Below are 10,929 nucleotides of genomic sequence, written 5' to 3'. Positions count from 1 at the left end.
CCCGCACCGGGCTTAGGCTGCGGAGCACCCCGCATAGATGGCGTCCGAGCTTACAAACCAAACTCGGCCATAGTGAAGCGGACGGATCCTAGTTGCAGGGGTCGGGAGGGGGTTGTTTTTGGACTAGTTATTTCTGATTGGTCAGGTGGAGGGTTCTTTTTTTTTTTAACGGGGGCGGGGAGGAGGGGGCTCTGAACACCTGCGGGTTGGGGGCGGAAAGCGGTTCCCGATTCCCTGGGCTAGCTAGCGAGGGCACGTGAGGTAATTCCCAGCCATTGACCCCCCATTTCTCTCTCGCCCTCCCTCTTTCTCTCCACCCCCATCTTTCCTGGAAACTCGTGTTGGGCGCGGCAGACCGCCCAGGACCTCCGCGCAGCCTAACTAACTCCTCGCCTCCCAGCGAGTGGGGGGAAGCAGACTCCCCCCATCCCAATCTGGACCCCTCTCGGCGGAGAAGTGGAGGTTCTATTCAGAGGGTCCGGTCTGTCTAAATATGCCCCAGGTGAGGTTTTGTGTGTGAGTCGGGGTGAGGGGCCATATCGGTGGAACTGGGGCACAGGAAGGCCTTGGGGTTCCCGCCTGGGGTGGAGGAGGCTCGGGACCCGGGAGAGCCCGGTCTTGAACGTCAGCCTCAGAGGAAGGGACCAATCCAGGCTGGGAATGGGGATCTGACTGCTTACTAGCTACCTCAGGGCCTCGGAGCAGCAAGGCCCTTTCCTTTTTCCGGCCTCCGGTAAAACCAGCTGGTTGGACTAAATCCTTCAGGCCGCTCCCATCGTCTGGTTTAGTGGACGTTTCACAAAGCCGGTAACTTTGTTGAGGCTACATCCGGGTGGTGCAGGCTCTGCACCTCCCAGCTCCAGCAGGAAGGCCGAAGCCATGCAAGCTAGCACAGGCTTCCCCCCCACCCCCGTTTGTGGGCCCAGACGCAGGGCTGGAGGCCTAGGGTGGCCAAGCGGGAACACCCCTCCACCCTTGTAGGCGCAGGATGCTGTGCAAGTTTGGGGCTTTTCCAAGGTGCTCTGGGGGAGAGTAGGATAGGCAGGACTGAGACCCGGTCTAAGGCAGTGGCTCTAGCCCTCAACAAGCTGAAGCTATTTAATTTTAAAAGATTTCCATGATGGAGTGTGTGGGGACAGCTGTTGAAGACTTCTTGCCTGTCCCCAGGAGGGAGATCCCAGGAGTCACCATTCTGACCATGTAGCAACTGGGGATGTGGATCCAAAATTGTGAGTTTCAAGCTGGGTCTCTGCTGCACAAAGAGGGTGGTTGTAATGATCAAATGCTCTCTTCTAGTGCCATCCAGTCCTAAACCTTCCTGCTGCTTCTCGATCTTCCCCAAATAAAAGCAAATAAGTAAGTCACCCAGGCTTTCAGTAATCTTAATGGAACCCCACTTAATGCAGTTTAGGGACAGATAACCATAGGTGCTTTGTGAGTCTTTTGGTGGCTTCTTCCTTGGCATGGACCCATGGCTGGGGCAATTCTTGTCTCAGAAGAGAAGGCAGGGTTTTCCTGAGTAGGGAGTGGTTGCTAGAAGCCTTGGAAATAGGGATATTTATAGGCATCTCCAGAGGGCATTGGGGCCAGGGTCAACTCATTTGGAGTATGTGCTCTCCTTGTCCCTTGGGAACCTGCTTTTGCTGCTGCGGCAGAATTAATCAGGGGTATAAATGTGTCAGAACGGAACTGGAGCTCAGTTCGTGATTGCAGTGAACGCTTGAAACTCAAAGCTGAGACAGAAGCACTGATCATAGGGTGCACACCGATGGTGGTAGCAATGAGGTAACCTCAAATTTCTACATTTCAGCAGGGGTTGGGATATTTCTGGTATATTTTGAGTGGAAGGAGGGAGGCTAGAATGGCTAGCATACTTGAGATTCATTTCCAGAGGCCTAGGTGCCTTGTTTATGGTATTCTATGGATATGGATATTTTAAGAAATCTCCCTTCTGTTAGTAAACTCGGTTACAATGAAGCATGGCAGACCCACTAGCTTTGCAGCTGGTGTACAAAACTAGAGGAGTTTTGTCTTCTCGGGTGGGGTTGGGGCTGGAGATATAGAACAGCATTGTGGTCTTAAACTCAGTTCTCTACTTTGTGGGTGTCTACAGGCAAAGAACTGGGCTCTAGAGGAGGCTGAGGGAGGTCTAGTTTCCTTTCTAGGAGGAGAGATGTTTCCCAGGACAACTCTGCTCCAGACAATTCAGTGGCAGAATGGGAGCTCAGTGTCTGCCACCAATAGTTAGTGGACTTTGTATTGAGCTAAATTGGACATTTACTTATTTTATGGCCTTAAAGTAACAGTTGTATAAATATAAGAGCAGAAATACTATTTTAAGCATTTACAAAGCCTTTCAAGTTGATTATACATACTTATATAATCAATATTTATGCCTATCTATTGGGGCAGGATCTTGTTGTATAGTCTAGACTGGTCTCAAATTCACAATCCTTATGACTCCTCCTCTGGAGTGTTGAGATTACAGGTGTGTGTGTGTGTGTGTGTGTGTGTGTGTGTGTGTGTGTGTGTGTGTGTCTTACTATGCCCCATGAATTGATTCCCCCTTCTCCTCCTCCTTTTTAAAATAGCAGCAAGTACTTCCAAACTCTGGATTCGGGGTTTTCTACTTCCGTTCTTGCCAGTGTCTAGTTCCATTTGGATGAAGTGGAAGTAATGGAAGAAAGCTAGCATGGTTGTGGCAAGCCAAATGGCTGTGTTCATCTTGGAGCGTGAATGTTCAGCACTGGAAGGTTCCAGGAAGAGTGAAGGGGGAGGGGAGGAAAAAGAGAGAGGAAGAAGAGAGGAGAGGGGAGAGAGAGACAGAGTGACAGAGAGAAAGAAAGAATGAGAGGATAGCACCAGGTCTTAGAGGATACACCAGGATGGGGGGAGAGGTGCTGGATGGATCTATGGCCTGTGTGATGCTTCCTTCCTTTGGAGGGGGAGTCAAGACCCCACTGCTCTGGGGGGCACTATTTGAATGGATGGGCTGTACCACCTCAGCCAGGCCTCCCTTTCAGATCCTCCCTTCCAGGTTGGATGGATCCCCACAGAGCAGAATGGGGCAGAACATACTGGATTGTAGGGCCAAGATCTTCTTTTCTGGGCTGTCTCTCTGTTCTGGGTAGGGTAGCTGCACACAGAATTGGGGGGGGATTGGCTGTGTAGACACCTCCCCCATCTAGGAAAATATGTGGGCAAGGTGGACTTGCTTCTCTAGATTATTAATACTAAATTTGTCAGCTCTGGCTGAAAGGGGCCTTTCATTTCCTGCTTTCCCCTCCACTAAGTTTCTGGGTGTCCCGTAGAGTATGTGTGGGGCAGACGCCTGGCGTGCCTGCCCCTGCCGTTGCTGAGAGGTGAAGGGTGGTTCTAAAAGCACCCCACCCGTGCCTGATAGATTCCCCGCCAAAAGCAAAAGCTGGGGCGGGAAGCACAAGGTCGGTGGGGGGTTTGTTCCCTCCCCTTCCCTTGTGGCCAGAGACCGGGTGATCTTTCTTTCTCTCCTTTGCACATTTCCTTCCTCCTTTTATTCCCTTCGGTTTTTCTTTCCCTGGCGGTATGGTATTCCTTTCCTTCTGCCTTCTCTTTACACCTCTGTACTTCTGGCCCTCAGTGCCTCCAGGGTTCCCCTCCACTCCCGGCCTCTCCCCACCTTTCCTGCCCCAGGCGGGCGGAGGCCTTCAGGCTGAGGACGCAGGGTGCGGGGTTAAGGGGAGGGCGCCGTCCACGTGGCCCTGTTTGCCCGCCGCTTCCCACGTCGCTGCAGGTGGGCCGGGGCGGTTGTGAGAGCGGGCATCCGCCCTTGTGTCTGTCTGTCTGTCCGCAGGATGACCGAGCGGCCGCCCAGCGAGGCGGCACCCAGTGATACCCCGCTCGAGGGACCGGACGCGGCCGAGACTCGCATGGCCCCCCCGCACCTGGTGCTGCTGAACGGCGTCGCCAAGGAGACGAGCCGCGCAGCCCTCGCCGAGCCCCCGGTCATCGAGCTGGGCGCGCGCGGGGCCGGCGGGGGCGGCGCCACCAGGGACTTAAAGGGCCGCGACACGGCGGCGGCGGCGACGGCCGGCGAAGCGCGCCACCGGGTGCCCACCACCGAACTGTGCCGACCTCCCGGGCCTGCCCCGGCCCCCGCGCCCGCCTCGGTCCCCGCGGAGCTGCCGGCGGACGGCCGCATGGTGCAGCTGAGCCCGCCGGCGCTGGCGGCCCCCGCCGGCCCCGGCCGCGCGCTGCTCTACAGCCTGGGCCAGCCGCTGGCCTCGCTGGGCAGGTGAGCATCGCGGTGGGGCCCGGCTCCCCTTCTGCTCGTGGGGGCGACCCCGGCCAGAGTCTGCCAGTCTGGAAGCTGGAGCCCCCGCTCGGGTGGAAGAGGAAGCCAGCGAAGGGCTGGCGGGACAGGCAGGCGCGCGCTGGGATGTGGGGGTGCACGCCTCTGGGAGGGACTCCCCCCTCCCTGTGGGCCCCGGGATAGTGTGTCCTCGTGCGAGCAGAGGCCGAGCTTACTTCTGAGCGCTGCGGGAGGACCAGGCAGGAACGAAGGATATATATGAGAGTGGGTGGCTGCAGACACCACCACCACCACCCCTTTTTTGGTACTGGGGCTTGAACTAAGGGCCTAGGGGCTATCCCTTAGCGTTTTCCCTCAAGGCTACTGTTTCACCGCTTGAGCCACCCCTCCACTCCCAGCCTTTTGCTGGCTAATTGGAGATAAGCTTCCCATGGACTTTCCTGCTGGGGGCTGACTGACTTTGAACCACGATCCTCAGATCTTGGTCTCTTGAGTAGCTAAAATTACAGGTGGGAGCCACTGGCACCTGGCTTAACACCTGTTTCTGAATTTTGGCTGGCCATCCCCTCCTGGGCCCCACCCCAGGACAGAGGGCTCCCTCACTCTCAGCCCCTCTGCTCCTAGTCACTAGCTGTGGTTCCCAGGACCACAGTACAGCATCTGTACTGTTGGTGTGAGGAGTCTACCCTTTCCCAGACACTGTGATTTGTGAGGGGAGATAGGGTTGGGATGGGGAAAAGCAGAGGAGGTAGGGTAGAGGGAGGTAGGGTAGAGGGTAGGGCAAGGTGTGAGAAACAGCTTTGGGGTGGTATGATGGCCCAGAGAACTTATTGGGAAGGGGACCCAGTGTGCAGTCCCCTGGGAACTGTATTTTGAGATTGGCAGGAAGGCAGAGCATGCACCTTTGTGGTGCTAGAGTTGTATACCATCAGGTATGAAGACTGTATGCCTGTGCAGAAATCCTATTTGGGAGTTGAGGTGTCTGAGTGGATTGTGTGTGTGTGTGTGTGTGTGTGTGTGTGTGTGTGTGTGTTATGGAGGGATGCATTGCTCCTTCTTTGGCTTGTGTGGATGTCTGTGTGAGTTTCTGTTAATTCGTATATCCCCAAGTCAAGTGCTGAAGGAACAGGGTTGCCTTACAGGGAGAGGAGGCTCTAAACCCTGGAAGGAGCCTACAGTCATTTTGCCCATCTTAATGTGATGTTGTAATCCCTACACAGCGGTTTTTTTGGGGAGCCCGATGCCTTCCCTATGTTTACCACAAACAACCGAGTGAAGAGGAGACCCTCCCCCTACGAGATGGAGATTACGGATGGTGAGTCTACACTGCTCACTCTATGTACTGCCCCCTCACAGTGGTTAGAACCCTCTGTGGGAGTATGGGGGAATCAGACATTATGCACGTTTCCCTCAAGTAAGAGGCCACTTTGGCACCCCAAACTGCCAAAGCTTTTTGTCCCAGAACTGGGAGAGCCACACTCATGGTCCTGGGGAGAGGAGGCATGGTGAGGGACGCAGTGGCATTTAGGCCAAAGCTGAAGTCACTTCTAGTGCCCTGCCTAGGCTCCACTCCTACATGCTGAGATATATATGGGGCATATGGGGCGAGGCAGAGACATTCCACATTCCCAGCTTCAACCTGTGACCCCCCAGGGAGTCCCTGCATCGCTCCTCAGGTCCACTTAAAAGCCTGGAATTTGCTCCCGCTCTGGACTTGTGCTTTCAAGGCTTTACACCCAAGTCTCTTCATGGAGGGGTTCTGTGTCCCTGTTACATGCTCTGGATTGAGACCTAGACTTCCTCTGAACACCAGAGTCTACCCTGGGTCTTTGATTCCTCCAGAGGAAGGCGCAGCACTGCTACCATAAAGGAGGGGATAGAGAAATGGGAGACTTAGAAGACGCTCATCCTCTTCCTGATGAGTACCCAATGTCTTTGGGGCACAGACCCCAAGCAGGAGAACAGGTTTTTCAGAGCTTCAGGACTTTGAGTTCCTGGGCTATCAGGACTTCTGGCAGTCTGGGACCCTATGAAAGGCACTGAGGCTAGAGCTAGCAGAGGGAGGGTGTGGACCTGGAGGGGCTCTGGGAGAAGCTCAGCTTCATCATGTTGTTCCTCAGAGAGGAAAATGGGGTAAAGTATTTATTTAGAGCCTGGCTTAGGGTAGGTGCTGAGCTCCTCCTGCCTGTTAGGAAACTATGAGGACTATGAGGGGAGAGTAAACACCTTTTCCACCTAAGTCTGAAGTTTGTGTCATTTTCATGACCATGCTCCTAGCAACAGCATATTGCTAATAGTCCTCAGGAAGTCATTTCAAAGGGTGGAAGTAGTGGGTGTAAGTGACAGCAATAGTAGTTGCCACTTGTTGGATACCTATGATATGCTGTGGACACAATAGTGTCCACAGTATGGATGTGCTCGTTTTATTTAATCCTCACCCACCACCCATGAGATCAGCATTGTTTCTATTTAACAAAGGAGGAAAGTGAAGCTCTGAGAGGTTAAGCAGCTCACTTAAAACTACACAGCTGAGTCCTAACCAGCCTCACAGCAGTGGAATAGCTTTGGAATAGGTCCTGAATCATCACTGTGTCCTCAAATGACACATAACCCAGATAAGGAACCAAGCACAGAAGCAGTCAGAATGGAGAATCATAGAGAGGATGAGGGGGGCCTGCCTAAGGGGTTGTCAGGAAGGTCTCAGAGATGAGGTACACAGATTGGGTTGAGAGGAAGAAGAAGTGGGTGATTCCCAGAAGGTGGAATCTTTGAGAGATCTCCACCTGTTCTCCTAACCTCTGTCCTCTTGATTCAGGTCCCCATACCAAAGTCACTCGTCGGATCTTCACCAACAGCCGGGAGCGATGGCGGCAGCAGAATGTCAATGGGGCATTTGCAGAGCTTAGAAAACTGATTCCTACACACCCCCCAGACAAAAAGCTCAGCAAGAATGAGATCCTCCGCCTGGCCATGAAGTATATCAACTTCCTGGCCAAGCTGCTCAATGACCAGGAGGAGGAGGGCATCCAGCGGGCCAAGCCTGGCAAGGACCCCGTGGTGGGGGCTGCTGGTGGTGGGGCAGGGGGTGGTGCACCTCCAGATGACCTTCTGCAGGACGTGCTTTCTCCCAACTCCAGCTGTGGCAGTTCCCTGGATGGGGCCGCTAGTCCGGACAGCTACACAGAGGAGCCAGCACCCAAACACACTGCCCGCAGCCTCCACCCCTCACTGCTGCCTGCCACTGATGGGGCCGGCCCACGGTGATGGGTCTAGGACTGCCCAGGACCAGCCAACAGGAGCCTTTAGGCCACAGGAATGGTGGACCATTGGGTACCATGGGCTGACAAGCAGGGCAGTAGACTTGATGAACTTCCCTCCAGTCTGAACTTTGGGAAGCCCTAACTGACCCTGGGCTGGCTTTTCTATTTCCTGCTTCAGAGGAAGAACAGGAAAATGGAGTGGAGTGGTAGGTACTTTTTCTGAAGATGGCACGGTCTTCTCCCTTCCCCAAAGTCACTAAGACTTCCCAAATAAGGGGCTTAAGTGTCACTGCTTTTGGCCTGGAGTTTTGGAGCTCTGCCTTTGCTAAAAGCTGGAGTTGTCAGCCATCACCTAAGGTATCCAGAAACCTTTGCCTTGTCTTTAGCCCCTCCCGAGCTGACTGAAGTAGCTTCTGTGGCTGCTTCTGTCCCATTGTATAGGTACCCAAGAGCTGTCCATTATTTTGAGCCCAGTCTTTATCCAGTCTAGTGTTGCTCTATCCGGCTTGCCAGCGGCTGTGGATTCACAAGCCTCTAGGTGCCTTCTTCAGGGCCTGGTTGACAGCCTGCTCTGGACTAGCTGGACCAGAGAGTCAGGAAATTCAGGAGCCCTGACTTCTTATCCTGGGGAAGCAGAAACCTGCTTTTTTCCCACTGACACTTGCCTTCCTATCCTGTGGCTGTGGAGATGAATATGCCCTGTTGGGCTTTGTGCGAAGGCAAGGAAAGGGAAAGGGAAATTGAACAACTTCAACTCCTGCACATCACTGTTGATGTTGGTGGGCAGATGCCAGTGTGCCGATGGCACGTGCATGCTGGGAGACTTGCAGCCCATGTGTGTTCTCGAGGCTCAGAGGGCATTTCCTCCTGCAAGATGTCTGTCTGTTGGTTGGTGGTTTGTTCTTCCTTCTGAATTAAGTGCTAACTCTGTCCAATTCTTTGTATTTGGAAGTTTTGCTTGACTTTAGTTATCAGTAGACTCTTTAGGCCTTGATATGACCCAGGATTTACAGCCCTACTGTAGGGCCTGGAGAATCCAGTCAGAGACCAGGCCCTGATGAAGACCCAAATATATACATATTCATTAGCAGGACCTTAAATATCCCTTAATTGTGTAGTTTTCATTCATCAAAGGTGCAGATGGGAGGTTGATGTAATACAATAGGAATGTCCTTCCAAAAGTTGTACAGGAAGTTTTTTTTTTAAATCATCCATTTAAAAAGAAATAACTACTACAAGCTCTTTTGTAAGGTGGAGAAAATCCTTTTGTAGTGTGGACCACTGCCTCCTTGTTTATCTCCTGTGTTGATCTAGATGCTGGGTCATGGTTTACTGAAGTCTAGGCCTAGTTTATTCCAAGCCCATGGAATAAACTGCACTGAAGTCCTGTGGATCTCCCATTGTACTCTTAAGTCATGTAACCCTCCTCCACTAGGCTCTGGCTAGTGAAAATATCCAGTGGCCAATTTTTGTTATGCAGGGACCATCACTGAGGCTGTGGGAAACCGTTCCTGCTCTGAGCCTTAACCCAGTAGCTTATTCCCACCATGCTGGGGCCTTGAAAACAACCTTAAGCAAACAAGGAATGATCCCTGCCCTCTCCCCTTTTAGTTAGGTTGTGAGGTCCAGTTCTCTAGCAGTATGACTGACTATTGAAGCATTCTGGGAGATGCTATGCAGTATCTCACCCCTGTGAAGGTGGAACCACTGTCCTAGGCTCTAAGGCTGTGTTTACCTCTAGTAGATTATCTTGGCTTGGGAATGAATGAAATCTGGTTTAATGCAATAGGACAGGTAGTTGGGTCTTATGAGATGGACTATGCATTCTGTCAAGATGTCAAGCTTTAGTTACCTCTACAGATTTGCAGTGTGACTAGGATAAGGCACCTAACTGTCAGTTTCTCATAAATACCTTGACTTAGACTGTCTCCTGGGGCAGTGGTATGGACTGAATAAATATGGTAATGAAAGTACAAGTGTTTTGAGACCATAAAGACCTTTGTTGTGGGCTAGGGTATATATTGCTCAGTGGTAGAGCACTTGCCTAGCACGCATGAGATTCTAGGTTCATGAGATTCTAGATTCTTTTTGACCTAGCATCCAAAAAAAGAGAGGCTCTGTTGCCCTCTCGATACCAAACCTGCAGTGAGGTTAAAGTCCAAACCGTGGGCAGTTGACATTGGGTAATTGAGATTATAAATTGCTTTTGCCTGAGTTTTCTAGATCCTCTTAATTTATCAAGATTGTTTTCATTTATTTGTGTCTCAGTCCAAAGCAAGAAACAAGTGAGAATGAAAAGAGAACATGGACAGACTGGAAAGTGGAACACAGCTGCCCCATATGTGTCTGGCTAGTGGGAGGGGGTGAGGTTTTATTTAGGTCTTTGTAAGAACTAAAGAAAAATGGTCACTTCTTTGATCTTCTACAACCCATACCCTTCCTTCTCTTCCTTTGCCTTCTCTTACCCATGAATAAACTGCAGCATTCCAGGAATAATAGATTCATAATATCTGTGCATAAAATGTTTTGAGGAAAACAAAAATGTAATGAGAAGAGGAATCACATCGTTTAGGAATTTGTGTTGTTTTTCATGCAGTGGCAAATAATAAGATGGTACAGCTTTTATTCTTTCTCCAGAAATACAATGAAATGGCACAGCATCCATAATCAGCCGACAGCTATTTCGGCCTTTTGGGCAGGTCTAGCCATACTTGTGATTTCAGTGGTACATGACCTTCTGCCGATGGCTCACCTGCCTGTGTACATAGCGCACTGTTCCTGTGGACGGGCCCAGCACTTTCCGTCATTGTTGTACTGTATGTGATGAATTGTGTTGGTCTCTGCATTTTTCTGCAGAAGAGGAGTAACTGCTCCGGGTACCTTGACCTTTGTACAGCTCAGAGGCCAACACGATGGGCTTGTGACTCTTTAGCAAAAAGGCCCATGTGATGATGATGATGATGATGATGATGTGTACATACATAAGGTTATATGGGGGAAGATTTCTAAATAAAAGTTTTACAAAAGGTCCAGGTATTGTGTTTGTTCTTTGTTCCCCTAGTCCTAAGAACCTGTCTCCTTTGAAATAGGGATACCTCCACGACCTGGCTGTCTTCTTTAGGAAGTGGGAAGTCCCTACCCTGGCAGGCAGTCCTGATACAAAGGAAGAAGGCTCCCTCTCATGGTTTGCATTTTTTCTCCTCCTTCCTGGCCTCCCAAAGGGGCCTTACTTTAGTATCCTATGCCCATGTTTTCAGCCCAGGGCAACTCCAAAGCTTCCTTCTCTTTGTGTAGGATCAGCTTTCATGGCTGAGGGGTTGCTTCCAGCACAGGCTCAGAAAAGGTTACGCTGTCTTCATAGGTGGCTCCGATTCTCTG

The 10,929-nt window shown here is 51.6% G+C and overlaps 1 protein-coding gene across 1 annotated transcript; it reads left to right on the top strand.

Moving 5' to 3' along the window:
- Positions 1-359: 359 nt before the first annotated feature.
- Tal1 (T-cell acute lymphocytic leukemia 1) lies at positions 360-10,572 on the top strand. Its single transcript, XM_013016754.1, has 4 exons — positions 360-502; positions 3,833-4,273; positions 5,512-5,606; positions 7,107-10,572. The coding sequence occupies exons 2-4, from the start codon at positions 3,834-3,836 to the stop codon at positions 7,553-7,555; spliced, it is 984 nt and encodes a 327-aa protein (XP_012872208.1). The 5' UTR covers positions 360-502; position 3,833; the 3' UTR covers positions 7,556-10,572.
- Positions 10,573-10,929: the final 357 nt, after the last annotated feature.

The sequence above is a fragment of the Dipodomys ordii genome, unplaced genomic scaffold, assembly GCF_000151885.1.
Source record: "Dipodomys ordii isolate 6190 unplaced genomic scaffold, Dord_2.0 Scaffold33, whole genome shotgun sequence".
NCBI classification, from domain to species: Eukaryota; Metazoa; Chordata; class Mammalia; order Rodentia; family Heteromyidae; genus Dipodomys; species Dipodomys ordii.
The sequence above is the reverse complement of the archived record's forward strand: the minus strand, read 5'-3'. Positions and strand labels throughout refer to the sequence as shown.